Source organism: Microcaecilia unicolor, chromosome 1 (assembly GCF_901765095.1).
Source record: "Microcaecilia unicolor chromosome 1, aMicUni1.1, whole genome shotgun sequence".
In the NCBI taxonomy this organism is placed as follows: Eukaryota; Metazoa; Chordata; class Amphibia; order Gymnophiona; family Siphonopidae; genus Microcaecilia; species Microcaecilia unicolor.
The window spans coordinates 43,995,629-44,016,927 of record NC_044031.1 but is presented as its reverse complement, the minus strand read 5'-3'; the positions used below and the strand labels follow the sequence as shown (position 1 = coordinate 44,016,927).

Below are 21,299 nucleotides of genomic sequence, written 5' to 3'. Positions count from 1 at the left end.
TGAGATGCGGTGAGTAGAACTGCACACAGTATTCGAAATGCGGTCAATGATAATAAAGTTGGGACTATTAAGAGTTTATACTGGTTTCCAGATGGGGCTCTATGAGAATTTGAGGCCTTGCTTTATTTAAAATTTAGCTACTTTTGGTAGCCCCCTGAAATCTATTTCAATCATTTGGTGTTCCAAACTATTTTTGAGTATAGTGATACTATTTAGAATAACCATGTAAGATATGCCTTTTCAGTTTTCTGATGAGCTATGAGGAAGTCATTTTTTGTAGTCCAGGCACCTTTGTTATTAAAGGCAACAGGCTGCCCCCTCAAATCTACCAGGACTGTATCTTTATAGGATATGACCTGCAGGAAATAAAGATCACAGTGAAAACTCAAGTAACTTAGGATAAATTCTTCTTCACAAAGTTTTCTTTGAATGCTTTAATTTTGTCACATACCAGTTATAATCAAACCAAGATGCATAACTTGGGATGATGATATGGTTTGTCTGTTCTGTGACATTGTCTTCACTTGAGTCAACTGATCGGCTCTGATCACCTTTACCAGGATCATCATCTTCCTACAAAAAATAAGAAACAAAAACTAAAAAAAAGTACCCTAAATATCAACTGTAGATTTTCTACATGGATTCTTTACAGCATCACTTAAATCTTACCAACTCAGAGCTGACAGGTTATAATGCTCAGCAAATCATAAAGACCACAAAGTTTAAGGAATCAAAAGGGATTTTTCTGGTTAATTGTGGGAGTTAGCAAATCATAAAGACCATAAAGTTTAGGGAATCAATATTAAAAGTGATTTGTCTGGTTAATTGTGGGAGTTAACTGGATAAATTGTGATTTTTCAAATTGCAGGGCAAATGATCAGTTAACTATTGGCTGGATAATTTGATCCAGGTAAGAACTGGGTTCTGAGATACAGTAGAAGCTTGGTTTAATTTTAACTTGATAGCAACTCCATGCTATCTTGGATTGCACAAATAGCAGAGCTAAGTTAACCACATAAGATACCCCGTTACAAAAGAAGTATGCCAGCCTAATCTGTTATATCTTTGAATTTCTGATTAACTCTAACCGAATAAGGCATCACTGAATACTGACCTCATGTAAATAGAACTGCTCCCAAACAGAAGGAAAGGACATGATGGACTGCTACGGAAAAGGGGGGGGGGGGGTCATATGATGGACTGCTAGAGAAAGGTTGCCATCAGCTTCAGTTCCTGCACTGCCCCTAAATTAATTCTGTTACTACAATTGCTTTGGGCCACAAAGTGCAAAAGTTCACAGCAAAGGATTCTGGCAAGCCTGCAAAAATCAAAAGAACAAGCAAGAGAGCTGGAGCAGACAAAGCTGGGCCTGCAGATGATAATGCTTCATGGAATCATGGATCTCAGCAGTGTTGGGCCTGGATGTAAAGTACAGATAGCTAGAGACTGAATAGGGCGCTTGCCCCGTGCCTAAGAAGGGCACCCAGCTCTGAGCTTTGGTTGTCAGACTGAACAACTCTCAAGACTAAGATCATATCTTAACAACTGTCCAGAGTAAGGAGGATGTAATTTAGAAAATAAAAAGAATGTCTTCTTTTCATAACTTTTCTGTGGAGTTTCAGAAGACTCGCTAAACTTTTGTTGCGTTAAAGCAGATGTTCAGAGCCTGCAGAAGTAAAAGATACTTTCAGGTATCCAGCACAGCTGTGAGTGGACTATGGAAGGATGATTTATTTATTTTTGCCTCCATGGTGGCAACTAGCAATACAACTCAGACTCATCGATCAGAAGTGAAAAGTTGTACTGTTGGTTGACCAGTGAGCTGCTGCTGTTAAGCAGGACTACAGCTGACTTAACTTAAGCCTATGAACTTCAGTTTATGTTAGTCATGCACCCTTTTGTGGGAATAACAGGTGTGAGTAGTAGATAAACAATTTGGGTTTCTTCATTGTTTTTCTTCTGTGTGCATGTACGTGCATGTGCAGGGTTAGGTGTATAGTGCTTTTGGGATGGACAATACAGGCTGCTGCCAGTTGGTGATAGCTTGCTTGTCTGGTGTTGCACTTGGGTGGCTGGTAGAATTCACTGTGATGTGGGCAGGCAGTTGTTTGTAAGGGTGATGTTGAGCAAAGTGGAAGTTCCTGATAACTATGTATGTCCGGGTCCTGAGGCTGCTCACAAGAAGCTTACATGATAGTAAGGTCTAGATCTAGAGTTCCCCTAGTTGGCCTAAGGACATAGTTTTCGGCTGCTGCTTTGAGGTTGGAAGGTTGTTTGGTTTGGAGGTAGCAGAGTTGCTGGGGAATTTTCTCTTGGGGAAATTAGGGGTGCAATTGAAAATAGTACATAAATACATAAGTATTGCCATACTGGGACAGACCAAAGGTCCATCAAGCCCAGCATCCTGTTTCCAACCGTGGCCAATCCAGGTCACAAGTACATGACAAGATCCCAAAAGAGTACAAAACATTTTATGCTGCTTATCCCAGAAATAAGCAGTGGATTTTAACCAAGTCCATTTTAATAATAGTCTATGGACTTTTCCTTTAGGAAGCCGTCCAAACCTTTTTTAAACCTCGCTAAGCTTACTGCCTTTACCACATTCTCTGGCAACGAATTCCAGAGTTTAATTACACATTGAGTGAAGAAAGATTTTCTCCAATTCAATTTAAATTTACTACTTTGTAGCTTCATTGCATGCCCCCTATTCCTAGTACTTTTGGAAAGAGTAAACAGATGCTTCACGTCTACCTCTATCATATCTCCCCTCAGCCGTCTCTTCTCCAAGCTGAAGAGACCTAGCAACTTCAGCCTTTCCTCATAGGAAAGTCGTCCCATCCCCATTTTCGTCGCCCTTCTATGCACCTTTTCTAATTCCACTATATATTTTTTGAGATGCAGTGACCGGAATTGAACATAATATTCGAGGTGTGGTCGCACCATGGAGCGATACAAAGGCAGTATAACGTCCTCATTTTTGTTTTCCTTTCCTAATAATACCTAACATTCTATTTGCTTTCTTAGCCACAGCAGCACACTGAGCAGAATGTTTCAAAGTATCATCAATGACGACACCTAGATCCCTTTCTTGGTCCGTGACTCCTAATGCGGAACCTTGCATGATGTAGCTATAATTTTGTACTTGCTCACATTAAACATCATCTGCCATTTAGACGCCCAGTCTCCCAGTCTCGTAAGGACCTCTTGCAATTTTTCACAATCCTCTTGCGATTTAACGCCTTTGAATAACTTTGTGTCATCAGCAAATTTAATTACCTCACTAGTTACTCCCATCTCTAGATCATTTATAAATATGATAAAAAGCAGTGGTCCCAGCACAGAGCCCTGGGGAACCCCACTAACTACCCTACTCCATTGAGAATACTGACTATTTAACCTTACTCTCTGTTTTCTATCTTTTAACCAGTTTTTTGATCTGTTTTCTATCCTTTAACCAGTTTTTAATCCATAATAGGACAATACCTCCTATGCCATGACTCTCCAATTTCCTCTGGAGTCTTTCATAAGGTACTTTGTCAAACGCCTTTTGAAAATCCAGATACACAATATCAACCAGCTCACCTTTAGCCACATGTTTGTTCACCCCTTCAAAGAAATGTAATAGATTGGTGAAGCACGATTTCTCTTCACTAAATCCATGTTGGTTTTGTCTCAATCAATGCTTTTGTATTTGCTCTGCAATTTTATTATTCAGGAGTGATAATTTACATCTGTTAATTTTTCCCTGTTCGCCTTTGGGGACGCCAAGAGAGATAAATATATAAGAGAAGTATTAAAAGTTCCAGATGATGATGATCCACTGTTTAATCAGGTTCATTATCTCCCCATGTTAAAATATTCTGAGAAGAAATTGTATGGTCCACGAGTTATGTAAGCTCCCCCCCCCCCCCCCCCCCCCTTGGATGTCTCTGCTATACTCGAGATTTCAGATAATCTTTGACTAGCTCTACTCTGCCACTGTGGCCTTATCACCGGATAAGACCTGGCTGTTAAATCTTTTCTTTAAACATAGGAACTTTTTCATATATGGGAGGCGGGGCTGGTGGTTGGGAGGCAGGGATAGTGCTGGGCAGACTTATACGGTCTGTGCCAGAGCCAGTGGTGGGAGACGGGACTGGTGGTTGGGAGACGGGGATAGTGCTGGGTAGACTTATACGGTCTGTGCCAGAGCCGGTGGTGGGAGGCAGGGATAGTGCTGGGCAGGCTTATACGGTCTGTGCTAGAGCCGGTGGCGGGAGGCGGGGCTGGTGGTTGGGAGGCGGGGATAGTGCTGGGCAGACCTATACGGTCTGTGCCCTGAAGAGCACAGGTACAAATTAAAGTAGGGTATACACAAAAAGTAGCACATATGAGTTATCTTGTTGGGCAGACCGGATGGACCGTGCAGGTCTTTTTCTGCCGTCATCTACTATGTTACTATGAGGCATATTTTCAAAGCACTTTGGGAGGCTAAGTTCCATAGGTTTCTATGGAACTTTGGGAGGCTAAGTGCTTTGAAAATATGCCTCTATGTATAATAGTCTCTACCATTGCCCTCGGCACCAACGTCAGGCTCACCGGTCTATAACTTCCTGGATCTCCTCTGGAACCTTTTAAAAAAAAAATAATCTGCGTTACATTGGCCATCCTCCAATCTTCTGGTACCACGCTCAATTTTAAAGATAAATTACATATTACTAACAATAGTTCCACAAGTTCATTTTTCAATTCTATCAGTACACTGGGATGAATACCATCAGGTCCAGGAGATTTGCTATTCTTCAATTTGTAGAACTGCCCCATTACATCCTCCAGGTTTATAGAGAATTCATTCAGTTTCTCTGACATGTCAGCTTCGAATACCATTTCTGGCACTGGTCTCTCTCCCAAATCTTCCTTGGTGAAGACCAAACCAAAGAATTCATTTAATCTCTCCACTATGGCTTTGTCTTCAGTCATCTAGCAGTCCAACTGATTCTTTTACTGGCTTCCTGCTTTTAATATACCTAAAAATATTATTTTACTATGTGTTTTGCCTCCAACGCAATCTTTTTTTCGAAGTCCCTCTTAGCCTTCCTTATCAGCTCTTTGCATTTGACTATTCTATATGCTGTTTCTTATTTTCAATCGGTTCCTACTTCCATTTTCTGAAGGATTTTCTTTGAGCTCCGATAGCTTCCTTCACCTCACTTTTTAACCATGCCGGCTGTCGTTTGGTCTTCTGTCCTCCTTTTTTAATACGTGGAATATATTTGGCCTGGGCTTCTAGGATGGTGTTTTTGAACAGCATCCACGCCTGATGTAAATTTTTAACCCTCGCAGCCGCTCCTCTAATTTTTTTTTCCACCGTTCTTCTCATTCTATCATAGTCTCCTTTATTAAAGTTAAACGCTAATGTATTTGATTTCCTATGTATACCTACTTCAAAGCTAATATCAAATCCGATCATATTATGATCACTGTTATCAAGCGGCCCCAACACCATTACCTCCCACACCAGATCATGTACTCCACTAAGGACTGAATTTTTCCTTCTCTCGTCGGCTCCTGTACCAGCTGCTCCATAAAGCTGTCCTTGATTTCGTCAAGGAATTTTATCTCCCTAGCATGCCCTGATGTTACATTTACCCAGTCAATATCGGGGTAATTGAAATCACCCATTATTATTGTGTTGCCCAGTTTGTTTGCATCCCTAATTTCCTTTAACATTTCAAGTAGAGGAGTGTGGTAGCCGTGTTAGTCCACTCTTAAGGTTATCAATAGAAATCAAACAAAATAAAACATGGAAAAGAAAATAAGATGATACCTTTTTTATTGGACATAACTTAATACATTTCTTGATTAGCTTTCGAAGGTTGCCCTTCTTCGTCAGATCGATCTGACGAAGAAGGGCAACCTTCGAAAGCTAATCAAGAAATGTATTATGTCCAATAAAAAAGGTATCATCTTATTTTCTTTTCCATGTTTTATTTTGTTTGATTTCTATTGATAACTTTAACATTTCTAAATCCGTCTGTTCATCCTGGAAAGGTGGACGGTAGTACACTCCTATCCACTATCCCCTTTACACATGGAATTTCAATCCATGGTGATTCCAAGATCTGTTGTGTTTCCTGAAGAATTTTCAAACTATTTGATTCAAGGCTCTCCTTAATATACAATGCTACCCCTCCACCAATTCAATCCACCCTATCACTACGATATAATTTGTACCCCGGTATGACAGTGTCCCACTGGTTATCCTCCTTCCACCAGGTCTCAGAGATGCCTATTATATCTAATTTTTCATTTAGTGCAATATATTCTAACTCTCCCATCTTATTACTTAGGCTCCTGGAATTTGCATATAGACATTTCAAATTATGTTTGTTGTCCTATTTACATCATGCTCAGTACTTGACAGTATTAATTTGTAACCTTTTGTCTGATTTTTATTTAAGGACAACTGATCTACTATGGTCTCTTTTGCAACCTCACTATCAGGATATCCTATCTTTCCAGTTCTGGACAACAAATCTTCCAATTTTAGACTAAGACATTCGCTGCCTTTGCTTAAATCAGTATATAACCCATATTGGAATCTACTTAAGAGAGCAGTGCATACGGGAAAACAAAAGTTACTGATCTATAATATATGTTCTCCAAGGGCAACAGGATAAAAGTTCTCACAAGTGGATGACATCATTTGACTAAGTCTAGCATAGGAAAGCTTCCCCTAGCTTTAGAAATCTGAAGAACTCTAAAACTGTCTGTGCATGTGCAGCACTTCTCGTGCTGCGTCATCACATGGAGCCAACTAAGTTCTGTATTTAGCTTATAAGCTGAATACAGTTCCAAGGGGTAGATATGGTGAGGGGTTCTATCCTGCTTTTCATAGAGCAATTGCTACTGATAACTATATTCTGATTACAGTAAATCTCACAAGTGGGAACTCCTTGCTACAAAAACAGTAAAAAAAAAAAAAAAAGGCGGGGAGGGTTAAGATTGCTAACACAAACATTTTTGCTGGGAACAGGCTTTTTCAGATTTTTGCTTGCTTAATTTAAATGAAATAAACAGGAAAACATAATAAGCCCAAGGGGATTCTAAATCTCGAATATTTCTCAGGACCAACTGAACAGCCTGTTTCTTTGGTAACTTCCTTCCAAACACTAATGGCATGTAAATGTATGGACTAAAAGTCCATGTTTATGTTTTGGGAAGTCACACATCCTTTTCCAGTTAAGACGTGTGTATTTTTTAAACAATGTATTGTTGTTGCTGCACAATTGAAGACATTGTTTGTGCCATATAAACACCAGACGTTGGACACTTTTTCCTAGATAGGTATTTATTTTTTCACATTTTATTGTTATTGCTGCATAATTTTCACTTCATAGATTTTCTGTGCAATGATTGGAGTGGGTGTGTTGCTATTGGCCTGTTAGGGGCCAATATAATATAGTAACATAGCAACATAGTAGATGATGGCAGAAAAAGACCTGCACGGTCCATCCAGTCTGCCCAACAAGATAAGCTCATATGTGCTACTTTGTGTGTATACCCTACCTTGATTTGTACCTGTCCTCTTCAGGGCACAGACCGTACAAGTCTGCCCAGCACTATCCCTGCCTCCCAACCACCAGCTCTAGCACAGACCATATAAGTCTTCCCAGCATTTTCCCCGCCTCCCAACCACCAGCACAGACCGTATAAGTCTGCCCAGCACTATCCCCGCCTCCCAACCACCAGCCCCGCCTCCCACCACTGGCTCTGCCACCCAATCTCGGCTAAGCTTCTGAGGATCCATTCCTTCTGAACAGGATTCCTTTATGTTTATCCCACGCATGTTTGAATTCCGTTACCGTTTTCATTTCCATCACCTTCCACGGGAGGGCATTCCAAGCATCCACCACTCTCTCCGTGAAGAAATACTTCCTGACATTTTCTTGAGCCTGCCCCCTTCAATCTCATTTCATGTCCTCTCGTTCTACCGCCTTCCCCTCTCCGGAAAAGGTTCGTTTGCGGATTAATACCTTTCAAATATTTGAACGTCTGTATCATATCACCCCTGTTTCTCCTTTCCTCCATGGTATACATGTTCAGGTCAACAAGTTTCTCTTCATACGTCTTGTAACGCAAATCCCATACCATTCTCGTAGCTTTTCTTTGCACCGCTTCCATTTTTTTAAAACATTCTTCGCAAGATACGGCCTCCAAAACTGAACACAATACTCCAGGTGGAGCCTCACCAACGTCTTATACAGGGGTATTAAAACCTCTTTTCTTCTGCTGGTCACACCTCTCTCTATACAGCCTAGCAATCTTCTAGCTATGGCCACCGCCTTGTCACACTGTTTCGTCGCCTTCAGGTCCTCAGATACTATCACCCCAAGATCCCTTTCTCCGTCTGTACCTATCAGACTCTCCCCACCTAACAGATACGTCTCCCTTGGATTTCTACGCCCTAAATGCATCACTTTGCATTTCTTCGCATTGAATTTTAATTGCCAAACGTTAGACCATTCTTCTAGCCTCCACAGATCTTTTTTCATGTTTTCCACTCTCTCCGGGGTGTCCACTCTGTTGCAAATCTTGGTGTCATCCGCAAAAAGGCAAACATTACCTTGTAACCCTTCGGCAATGTCACTCACAAATATATTGAATAGAATCAGCCCCAGCACCGATCCCTGAGGCACTCCACTATAAAATGCCCTTCTGAGAACACATTTTTCTCCATAAAGTTTTTCACTGTTATATTGGCTATTTCAATTAAATAAATTTTGTGTGCCTTAGTTTCTTCATAAATTTCTTCTAATCAAGATTTCATTTTTTTAAATGTGAAAATTTTTCTTTTATACATATAATCACTTGGTGGGGATATGATCTCAAGACAGCTGCTCAGGAGGCTGTGTAGGTGATAACGAGTGGTTTTAGGCTGCAGCTGCTGAAAGTAGGTGAACAAGGAATGGGGAGAGGTTAAAACTGCAGCTGCTGGAGGCAGTTGGACAATGAAGAAAGGCTAAGACTAATTTCTAGGGGTTGGTGGGTGAGTGCAGCCCACCATTAGCAGTTGCAGCTTTAGCCTCTCCCCCACTTCTCCTGCAATGCAGCCTAAAGCCTTTTGCCATTGTCAGATACAGTGCAGGTGGGTGGGAGATAGAGAAAAAGACTGTCACATAAACTCCTTCGCGCTACCCCTAGCACCCACCTGGAAATAATCCCGTGGCCACTTGGAGGGTCTAATCCAGCACTGCTCAGATCCGCCTGAACCTGCACATGTGTGCTTACAGTGGTATATCCTCCACCCACCCACCTTCTGGGTTCCGCTTTCCTTTGGGTTGTAGTTTCCAGGATCTCTCTCAATTCACGCTGAGCAGTGGAGGCTGATGAACCTTGTCTTAGATATCTTAAATAAGGAGCAGATCACGTATAGATGGGGATTCCCCTTCTCCCTCAACTTTGCCTTGCAGAGCAAACATCATGGGGTACAATCTCTGGCGGATGCCTGCTTCTACACAAAGCGGGTTTGGCTGCATTAGCCACTCACACGAATGCGCTGGCTCCCGCAACAAAAGTCAAACTTCAGCGGTGGCAGAGGGTCCCTGCATCTTCCAAGAAGAATGTGGAGAAAGTTGCAGCAATGGCTGCGGACAAATGACGAAGGCAGATGCACTAAAACCCCCGCAAAAAATGCCTGGCCCCTCGAAACTGAGGTTTTGCGGCTCCAGTCCGAGCTGAGGACTTTGGCTTGTCCTCTAGTAACCTCTGAGACTTAATCTTTTCCAAATCTTCTCCAAACAAGAGCTTGCCTCGAAAGGGCAACCTGGTAAGTCGCTGCTTAGAGACCGTATCTGCAGTCCAATGACGAAGCCATAGTAATTGACAAGAAGCGACAGCCAAGGCCATTAGCTTCGCTGAAGAGTGCAGTAGATCATATAATGCGTCCGCCAGATACACCAGGGTAGCCTCCATCTTAGGCATGACAGCCAAGGGAAAGAAAGACTCATTTCCTGCTCCTGATCTGGAGATTGCTGGAGCCAATCAAGCGAAGCCCAGACCGCGTAAGAACTACAAATAGATGCTTTGAGGGCCAAATCGGAAACCTCAAAAGTGTGCGTCAGAGTGGCTTTCAGACATCTATCCTGTATGTCCTTTAATGCAACCTCCCCCACCCCCACCACCACAGGAAGGGTGGTTTTCTTGGTGACCGCCATACCAAAGAATCTACACGGGAAAGATCAAACTTCTCCGCTTGCATTCCCTGTACCAGGTTCAAACGAGACATGGCTTTGGACACAGAGGCACGTCTGGATCAGACCATTGTGCCGTGATGATTTCCTGATTAGCTTCGTGTACTGGAAAGGCCTTGGCAGGTCTTCTAGTACTCGCAATGTCAACTTTCACAGTCACCGCCGCTTGCGCCTCAGTTTCTTCAATATGCAAAACTTCCAAGGCAGACAATATAAAGGAGGACAGCTCCTCCCTATGAAAAATTCGCACCGCCGTGGGATCATCCAGCTCTTCTATGATGATCTCCCCTTCCTCTACATCCTCCGCACACGCAGACCGCAACAAGCTTCCTGAACACCCTAGGAGAGAAGGGGCGACAGTGGCCCAACAGAACCACTTTCAGACCCCGACTCCAGGTGCCTGCGCTTAGGAGATTGACCTAGGGACATTGGTAAGAGACTGCGATTTGCGCCCCCCCCTCCCCCCAGGGCCGACTCAGGTTCACCCCGCTCACCTGTAGAGGCAAGAGGGGGAAGGGTGTGCTTCAATAGATAAGCTTGATGCAGGAGCAGTATGAACTCAGGAGAGAACGCCTCCCCTTAATCAGCTGCCTCCTTTCCTGATGCTGCAGACATGCCAGCACAAACACCCATCCCCTGAGAAGCCCCATTGCTGTCCTTACCAGCTGAATCCTTCGGTTTCCTGATCGAGGGGGCAGAAATCAACAGCAGTAAGTCCGAGGGAGGAACCACGAGGATTCAAAATGGTGCCCGCATCGTCGAGCACCGAGCGGGAAACCGGTACGCCTGAAGGAAGAGCCCCCCCCCCCCCCCCCCCGATTCACTCCCGATGGAAGCGGTGCAATCTGCACTACAAGTACCCACTGTCAAACGGAGCTTCCCGCATTAGGAACAGTGGTTCACTGCCTCCGCTGCCATTGCCACTGGAACGGGCCAGAGGAGCAGAATAGGAGGGAACTAACACAGAATCACTCACCCAAACGCAGTTAGGCAGAATCTCTCTGTCACACAGTCTACCGACTCTCCGGTCTAGTACACTGTCACCACCTCCACAGAGGGGAACTCCCGTGCTGCACAGATTGATGCCGAAATAGAACTGCCTGCTTTTTCAAGGTTTTTTTTTTTGTGAGGAAGTTTATTGAGCAGTCAAAGCACCGGGAGAGACAGTTAGTCAAGTATGCCTCCAAAGGGGACCACACACACCCCTGGTCTCAACTGGCTAAAAAAGCCCAGACGACCCGAAAGAGCCAGAAAACCCAGGAGCTGGGACAGATTCATCCACCACCTGCTGGAGATAGAGATATACTAAATGGTCTGAGGGCTGGTACTCTGGTATGGCTCGCTACAATTTAGTTCTCTATCTCCACGTGCTGGTAGATGGATACAACCCACTGGTTTCTGGATTCACCTGCTGCAGATGCTATGGAACTTTCTTGCAAAACGATTCTATAAAAGTTTTGAAGTTCCGTATGGCTACCTCTATCTGGCTGAGGCTGGAGGAAACTTTGCTCTTGCTTTGCATTGCTATATATACTTTTTACATGCATACTCTAGCTCAGTGATGGCGAACCTATGGCACGTGTGCCAGAGAGGGCACGCAGAGGCCTCTCTGTTGGCATGCACGCCTGGTCCGCCCGCCCATCCGTCCGCGCCGTTGCTGGTCCGCCCACTCTCTCCCCCTCCCTCCGAGCACATGGCCGGCCTCCCTCCCTCCCACAACCAAACAAGCATCAGGCCGCCCGCCCTCCCTCCCAGGGAGCTTGAGAGACAGAAGGGAAGGCCCGAAGGCACACCGAGCGAAGAACACGCTTTTCGCTGCTGACGCCGCCTTAACCCCGAGGTACACCTTTTAAATTTCAGAGGAGGGGGGCTGATGCATGTTTGGTTGGTTAGAGGGAGGCCTGGTGCTGGGTGCTGCTGCTGTATGCTGGGAGGGAGGGAGACCTGGTGCTGGGTGGGAGGGAGGACTGCTGCTGGGTGCTGCTGCTGCTACTACCTGCTGGGTGGGAGGGAGGCCTGGTGCTGGGTGCTGCTGCATGCTGGGTGGGAGGGAGGCCTGATGCTGGGTGCTGCTGCTGCATGCTGGGTAGGAGGGAGGCCTGATGCTGGGTGCTGCTGCTGCATGCTGGGTGGGAGGGAAGCCTGATGCTGGGTGCTGCTGCTGCATGCTGGGTAGGAGGGAGGCCTGATGCTGGGTGCTGCTGCGTGAGAGGGAGGCCTGGTGATGGGTGGGAGAGAGGCCTGCTGCTGGGTGCTGTTGCTGCGTGCTGGGTGGGAGGGCGGCCTGGTGCTGGGAGGGAGGGCGGTCAGGGGGGAGAGGAGGGTGGCTGGATATTTGTGGCTGGAGGGGAGAGGAGGGTTGCTGGACATGGATGAGGGCAAGAAATGAAGAAGAAAGGAGGAAAGTAAAGAAATAAACGGAAAGGAAGCCCTGGAAACGGAGTTAAGAGAACAGATGGAGAGCAGCAGAATCAGCGACAAGGACCAATATGGATAGAAAAACCAGTGCTTTTTTTGTGCCGGTACGCAACGGTACGGTGTACCGGCACCTTTTTTTTTTTTTTGCTCCCCCCCCCCCCCCCCGCCCCATGAATCCATGTCCCGCACGCATTGCCAGCCCCCATTTCCGGCCGCTGCTGCTTCTCCTGTTGAGCAGCAGCGGCCGCTACACAAAGAAAAAGATTTTTTTAAAAAACTTCAAACCTGTTACCTGGCTGAAACGCGGCACCCCGGCACTGTAGACAACCATTAGGCATTGGCTGTTGCCCCGCAGCCGCTCCTCCTCTTGCCTCTACATCACTGTGCTCCTCCGGGGTCTTCCTCCAGGGGCAGTGACGTAAGGCAAGAGGAGGAGCGGCTGCGGGGCAATAGCCAATGCCTAATGGCTGTCTACAGTGCGGGGGTGCCGCGTTTCAGCCAGGTTTCAATTTTTTTTTTTAAATCTTCCTTTTCTTTGTGTAGCGTAGCGGCTGCTGCTGCTCAACAGGAGAAGCAGCAGCGGCCGGAAATAGGGGCTGGTGCCGCGTGCGTCGCGACTTCGCGCCGTTCGCGGGAAACTTGGCAGGGAGAGGGAAACCAACAGAGGGAAGGATTGGGGAGAGAGAAAGAGGGAAACCAACAGAGGGAAGGATTGGGGAGAGAGAAAGAGGGAAAACAACAGAGGGAAGGATTGGGGGGAGAGAGAGAGAGGGAAAACAACAGAGGGAAGGATTGGGGGGAGAGAGGGAAAACAACAGAGGGAAGGATTGGGGGGAGAGAGAGAGAGGGAAAACAACAGAGGGAAGGATTGGGGAGAGAAAGGGGGAAACAGATGGAAGGATGGGGAGAGAGAGGGAAAAACAGATGGAAGGATGGGGAGAGAGAGGGAAAAACAGATGGAAGGATGGGGACAGAGAGGGAAATACAGATGGAAGGATGGGGAGAGAGGGGAAAACAGATGGAAGGATTGGGGAGAGAGGGGAAAAACAGATGGAAGGATGGGGAGAGAGAGGGAAAAACAGAGAGGGAAGGATTGGGGAGAGAGAGAAAGAGGGAAACCAACAGAGGGAAGGATTGGGGAGAGAGAGAAAGAGGGAAAACAACAGAGGGAAGGATTGGGGAGAGAGAGGGAAAACAACAGAGGGAAGGATTGGGGAGAGAGAGAAAGAGGGAAAACAACAGAGGGAAGGATTGGGGAGAGAGAGGGAAAACAACAGAGGGAAGGATTGGGGAGAGAGAGAAAGAGGGAAAACAACAGAGGGAAGGATTGGGGAGAGAGAGAAAGAGGGAAACCAACAGAGGGAAGGATTGGGGAGAGAGAGAAAGAGGGAAACCAACAGAGGGAAGGATTGGGGAGAGAGAGAAAGAGGGAAAACAACAGAGGGAAGGATTGGGGAGAGAGAAAGAGGGAAAACAATAGAGGGAAGGATTGGGGAGAGAGAAAGAGGGAAACCAACAGAGGGAGGGATTGGGGAGAGAGAGGGAAACCAACAGAGGGAAGGATTGGGGAGAGAGAGAAAGAGGGAAACCAACAGAGGGAAGGATTGGGGAGAGAGAGAAAGAGGGAAACCAACAGAGGGAAGGATTGGGGAGAGAGAGGGAAAACAACAGAGGGAAGGATTGGGGGGAGAGAGAGAGAGAGAGAGGGAAAACAACAGAGGGAAGGATTGGGGGGACAGAGAGAAAGAAAGAGGGAAAACAACAGAGGGAAGGATTGGGGAGAGAGAGAAAGAGGGAAAACAACAGAGGGAAGGATTGGGGAGAGAGAGAAAGAGGGAAAACAACAGAGGGAAGGATTGGGGAGAGAGAGGGAAAACAACAGAGGGAAGGATTGGGGACAGAGAGAGAGGGAAAACAACAGAGGGAAGGATTGGGGAGAGAGAAGGGAAAACAGATGGAAGGATGGGGAGAGAGAGGGAAAAACAGATGGAAGGATTGGGGAGAGAGAGGGAAAAACAGATGGAAGGATTGGGGAGAGGGGAAAAACAGATGGAAGGATGGAGAGAGAGGGAAAAACACAGATGGAAGGATTGGGGAGAGAGGGGAAAACAGATGGAAGGATGGGGAAAGAGAGGGAAAAACAGATGGAAGGATGGGGAAAGAGAGGGAAAACAGATGGAAGGATGGGGAGAGAGAGGGAAAAAAGATGGAAGGATGGGGAGAGAGAGAGGGAAAATGGAAGGATAGGGAGAGAAGGGAAGACGCTGGATGGAAGAATGCAGAAAGAAATAGGGGAGACACTGGAAGGATGGGAAGAGAAAGCAGAGCTGCTGGATGGAAAAGGGGAATAGAGAAAGACTGGAGAATAAGAGGAAGGGGCATGGGGAGAACAAGGGTGAGGAAAAGATGAAAAGCCACAGGTAGATGAAGGAAATTAAAGAATGGATAGTAAGAATGAATTAAATCTGGACAGAGAGAGAGAGAGAGAGCCTGAAAAATATTGAAGAAAGCAAGAAAAAGGAGACAAAAATGACAAATGGCACAGAAGAGTTAAGCGAAAACAAAGGAAAGGAGAATCACAGACTGGGACCAATATGGAAAGAAAAACAGTCACCAGACAACAAAGGTAGAAAAAAAATCATTTTATTTTCATTTTAGTGTTTGTAATATGTCCAATTTGAGAATTTACATTGGCTGTCTTATATTGCACTGGGTATACTGGAGCTGTAAGAGCTTATAGAGATTATTTATAATGAAAAAAAATCATGTTATTTTTTTCTCCTATAGTACTGTAATATTTTCAATGATGTCTGTTTATATGCGCCATGGCTGGTGTAGGGGGTGTGGTTAATGTGGGTGTGGCTATCATATGGGTGGAGCCATATGTGGTGACCCCGCCCATAATGAGTACCGGCACCTTTTTTTGTACAAAAAAAGCACTGAGAAAAACAAAAATCACCAGACAACAAAGGTAGAAAAAATCATTTTATTTTCATTTTAGTGTTTGGAATATTTCCAATTTGAGAATTTACATCTGTTGTCTTATTTTGCACTGGGTATACTGGAGCTGTAACAGCTTACAGAAATGATTTATAATGAAAGAAAATCATGATTTTTTTTCTCCTATACTAGTATAATATTTTCAATGATGTCTGTTTATATGCGCCATGGCTGGTGTAAGGGGTGTGGCTATCATAGGGGTGGGGTCATATGTGGTGACCCCGCCCATAATGAGTACCGGCACTTTGCGATAAATAATTAGATTTTGGGTTGCTGTTTGGGCACTCGGTCTCTGAAAGGTTCACCATCACTGCTCTAGCTGATATCACATTGTTAAAACGCTGAGTGTTTCTGTTTTCCTCTATGCTTGATCAATAAAGACTTCTTACAAATTAAAAAAAAGGAGTGCTCATCAAGGAGTGCCCTTTACAGAACAGTGCATAGTGCTGATTTTTCAGTGCCATTTATAGAATTCACCATTACAGCTCTTGCTGCCTTTCTGAAAACACTAAACATTCAGCGCTGCTCTCAGAAATACCAAAATACAAGAAAAACCAAAAATCTAATATTTTCTTTGTTTTAAAAATAAGCAAAAAAAATAAAAAAAAAATAAAAACAGATCAAATTAGTAACTGTGTTTTGTTTTAAAGAGCAAATTGGCAACCTGATAAGAATGGCAGAAATCTTTTTTCCTTATTAATTTATATTTATTAGATTTTACATCATTTACCAAGCAACAATCACTTGTACAGCAAAGTAAATATAAGCACTTCTATAAGATGTGCAGGATAACTCATGGACCATACAATTTCTTCTCAGAATATTTTAACATGGGGAGATAATAAACCTGAGTAAACGGTGGATCATCATCATCTGGAACTTTTAATACTTCTCTTATACATTTATCTCTCTTGGCGTCCCCAAAGAAGAACAGGGAAAAATTAACAGATGTAAATTATCACTCCTAGAGTAATTTTCCAGAGCTTCATTTTTTCTACGTAAATTAATTAAGTCCACAACAAAAGCAGCCTTTGCTGTCTTTAAATCTCTAACATCCTTCTCATATTCCTCAATCTTTTTTTCTAGGTTCTGTTTATCAGCCATATTTTTATCCACTTGTTCTAGTTTCAACACTCTGTTTGTAGGGAATTATATTTATTTAACATCATTTTCCCAAGGTCCACCAAGGTCTTCCAAATCAATTCTAGCGCAATTTCAGATGGAGTCAAAAGTGAAAAAAAGAAGGGAAGTCTGATTGAGAATCAGGCTTCCAAGAATCAAAATCAGAAAACATTTCCCCACCCTCCACTCCTTGAAGCAACTCTCCAAGACACTGCCTAACTCGAACCGTCCACAGTCTGCTTTATGCTCGCCGGTGATGTAATAATCCTATCTCGCTGTTTGGCACCAAAACTGCCTTCCACGCAGGGTGCCTGTTGAAGTTGAGCCGAGGGAGCAGCCAACGGCAGTTGCGGGGGCAATGTTCTAGTTTCAGGGCTGACCTCCTGCCCAAGAGGATTCGTCACACCTCCACTAACTTAAGAATTCTCACATAGACTCTCAGCATTCTTCAGTGTCAACTGAGACAGAGCATCTGTAAAAACTTTTCAATAGCGCCCGGCGTCGGGGAACAGCTCTGCTCCTGAGAGGTGCGAGCAGCAGCTCTGACCCGGCGCTTAAGCATTACAAACAGCAAATAAGAACAGAGACAAAGTTCGAGAGAGCCAGGACAGTCAGCCATCTTGGATCCCAGGGATGGCAGAAATCGTCTGATGTTTTATGGCTATTCACCAACTCAGTGATGAAAACTTATGAACACATATTACACCATCAAATTACATTGCTAACATTAAATTTCTGCAAATTGCATAAGTGTCAACTTGCTACAAGTTTTAAGAAAATTTGAAAAGATTCAATACTTTCAAAATTGAGATCTTTCCAGCTGCCCAACGACTAGGTGGAATGCTTGAAAACTGCTATCCTTACCTTTCCACTTGCAGCCACCGTCTCATCTTCTTGTTCATCTAAATGAAGAGCAATAAATACAGTAAAACTCATATACCACCACTTAAATTACATTTCTATATTGGACCAAATTCTATAAACACTGCTGAAAAAAATAACGTGCTAAGTCCTATTCTATACACAAGGCAGAGAGAGACCTTGTGTATAGAATAGCACAATAATAAGAAAACATAAAATAGGCTTGAAAAATCCCAACATAGTACAATAGTTGGGACTATTCAAGACTCACTTCATGTTTTCTTATTACCTGTTTCTTAGAATGAATGCATTTATCTTTTTGTGACACTTAAATATTTAAATAAGCACTATTCTATAAACAGTTATTTAAATAAGCACTATTGTGTAAATGGTGCTGAAAGTTAGGCGCTGTTTATAAAATACACTTAGCATACCTAACTTTAGATATGAGGATTTACACCAACTAAGCTCTGGTGTAAATTCTTGCATCTAAATTAGGTGCAGATCTCCTTATTATAGAACAGCATGCATAAATTCTAGGAATACCCTTGACTCCCACAGCTGCACCCACGGTTTTAAGCCACGCAGATTCATATGAGTAGAAAGGGAAAATTAGGTTCTTACCTTAGTAATTTTCTTTCCTTTAGTCACAGCAGATGAAACCATTAACTGATGGGTTGTATCCGCCTACCAGCAGGTGAGGATAGAGAACACTGAAAAGCCACAGTGACTCTGGACGGCTAGCCCCCTCTGCCTTCAGAATATGAAATTTCCAAAGCAGAGTGAATAAGAAAGGTAAAATAAGATAAGCTTTCCTCAAAGTGAACAAACGCCCCAGAACCAGAGCAATAACCAAACAAAGGAGGGACGATCTCAACCTTCTGCAATAGAACAGCATGAAGAAACTCTGAGAACTGTTCTTCAATTCCTCCCGATGAGATACCATATCTGCATGAAAGATCTGAACAAAAGCAAAACCAGACAGGGAGGGATCATGGATTTATCTGCTGTGACTAAAGGAAAGAAAATTACCAAGGTAAGAACCTAATTTTCCCTTCCTTGTCATCAACAGCAGATGAATCCATTAACTGATGGGATGTACAAAAGCACTCCCTGCATAGGGTGGGAACAGGCAACTCCTCGAGCAAGCACCTGCGCTCCAAAATGCTCGTCCTGCTACGCTGCCACATCCAGTCTGTAATGCTGCACAAATGAGAGTTGAGAATCCCAAGTAGCTGCACGACAGATCTCTTGAAGAGAAAAGACATCCGTTTCAGCCCATGAGGTGGAAATCGGTCTCGTGAAATGTGCCTCAAACGCTTCAGGCGGAGGCCATCCTGAATGCAGATATGCAGAAAAAATGACTTCCTTGAGCCAACGGGCTATAGTGGCCTTAAACGCCGTACACCCACGTCGAGGTCCTGTCAACAATACAAAAATGTGATCAGAAGTCTTGAAGTCATTTGACATCTGTACATACTGCAACAGAGCCCTGCGGACATCCAATAGACGCAATTGCTGAAAGGAATCCGGAAAGTCCTCCCTAGAAAAGGAAGGAAGAAAAATGGGCTGGTTCAGGTGAAACACTGAAACCACCTTAGGTAGGAAGGAAGGCACTGTACGTACCGTTACCCCGGACTACGAGAACTGTAGAAAAGGATCCTGACAGGAAAGGGTCTGAAGCTCAGATACGCGTCTAGCCGATGTCATGGCCACCTAAAAGACTGTCTTGAGAGTCACATCCTTCTCAGAAGCTCGCCTAAGCGGCTCGAAAGGCGAATGCTGGGGAGCCTTCAACACCAGCCCCAGGTCGGACACGGTGCCCGCACAGGAGAACGGAGCCAAAGCAACCCTCTGAGAAATTGGACAATTTCCGGATGAGCAGCAAGGGACAAGCCAGAGACTTTCCCTCGGAAGCATGCCAATGCTGCCACTTGAACCCGCAGGGAATTGTAAGACAGGCCTTTTTGTAAGCCGCCCTGCAAAAAGTCCAGTACCAGCAAGACTGTAGCCCGTGTGAGTGTGATCGCCTTTGAAACACACCACACCTCAAACTTGCGCCAGATCTGAGCATAAGCTGCAGAGGTAGACCGCTTGCGGGCCTGCAAGAGAGTAAAGATGACCTTGTTAGAGTAGCCCTTGCCTCTCAATTGCGCCCTCTCAAGAGCCAGGCCATAAGACAAAATCGGCAGGGTTCCTCCATGGTCACCGGACCCTGAACCAACAGGTTCGGTACCAGAGGCAAAGGAAGTAGAGCCTCCACCAGCATTCGACTGAGATCCGCGTACCACGGACGCCTTGGCCAATCCGAAGTAATGAGAATCACCAATCCTCTGTGCTGTTGAATCCGCAGCAGGACTCGCCCTATCAAGGACAAAGTAGGGAACAAATACAGGAGGCCCGAGGGCCAGGGTTCAGCCAGTGCATCCAACCACGCCAAGCGAGGATCTCTCCTTCTGATGAAAAAGCGAGGGACTTTGGCGTTTGCACATGACGCCATTAGATCCAATCCAGGAGTCCCCCATTTGGCACAAATCTGAAGAAAAACTTCTGCCAGTTCCCATTCCGCCGGGTCGATTTGATGCCTGCTGAGAAAATCGGCTTGCACGTTGCTCTGACCTACTATGTGAGCTGCGGGCAGCAGATGGCAAGTGGAGCTCGGCCCAGAGGAAAATCTGAGCAGCCTCTGCGGCCAGGGCCCTGCACTGAGTGCCGCCCTGACGATTGATGTAGGCCACCGCTGTCGTATTGTCTGACAGAACTTGGACAGGAAGCCCCTTCAGAGTCTTGTGAAAGGCCAGAAGAGCCTAGAATATCGCTCTCAGTTCCAAGCGATTGATGGACCACCCCGCTTCCACGGGTGTCCACTGACCCTGAGCATAGCTTCCCTGGCAGTGAGCCCCCCAGCCCAAAAGGCTGGCATCCGTTATCAGCAGGCACCAAGAAGGAAGCGCAAACGGCATTCCCTGTTGCAGCATCCTGTCGGAGAGCCACTAACCCATACTGTGCCGGGGCCGCAGGAACCCACGAAAGTCTGCATTGGTATTCCCGGGAAAGAGAAGACCATTGCTGGAGCAGAGCAATCTGCAGCGGCCTCATATGAGCTCTCACCCAGGGAACCACCTTCATGGTGGCTGTCATTGACCCTAGGAGCTGAACAAAGTCCCAAGCTCGAGGGCGAGACAATCGCCTGTGGTCGGGGAGAAAGGTGAACCCCGAGGCCGTGTCGAACCGGACCCCCAAATACTCGAGAGACTGAGAGGGGGTCAGGTGACTTTTGGGCAAATTGATCACCAGTCCAAAGTCTGCAGAACTGTTATAACTCTGGTCGTGGCGAGTCGGCTCTTGCCTGCCGAATCTGCCCTGATGAGCCAGTCGTCGAGATACGGGTGAACTCTGATACCCTCTCGCCTGAGACAGGCAGCTACCACCACCATCACCTTGGAAAAGGTACGGGGAGCTGTGGCTAGGCCGAAAGGCAAGGCCCAAAACTGGAAATGTTGGCCCAAAACTGCAAACTGGAGAAACCGCTGATGCGGAGGCTAAATAGGAATGTGCAAATACGCTTCCTTGAGGTCCAGAGACGTGAGGAACTGCCCTGGCTAAACCGTCGCAACGACGGAGCGCAGGGTTTCCATGCGAAAGTGTCGCACTTTTAGTGCCCCG

The 21,299-nt window shown here is 45.3% G+C and overlaps 1 protein-coding gene across 1 annotated transcript in view; it reads right to left on the bottom strand.

Moving 5' to 3' along the window:
- Positions 1 to 21,299, bottom strand: part of SMARCC1 (SWI/SNF related, matrix associated, actin dependent regulator of chromatin subfamily c member 1) — a 542,893-nt gene that overhangs the window by 279,012 nt on the left and 242,582 nt on the right. Inside the window, 2 exon segments of the mRNA XM_030196622.1 lie at positions 452 to 573; positions 17,637 to 17,674. Coding sequence (XP_030052482.1) covers positions 452 to 573; positions 17,637 to 17,674 — 160 coding nt within the window.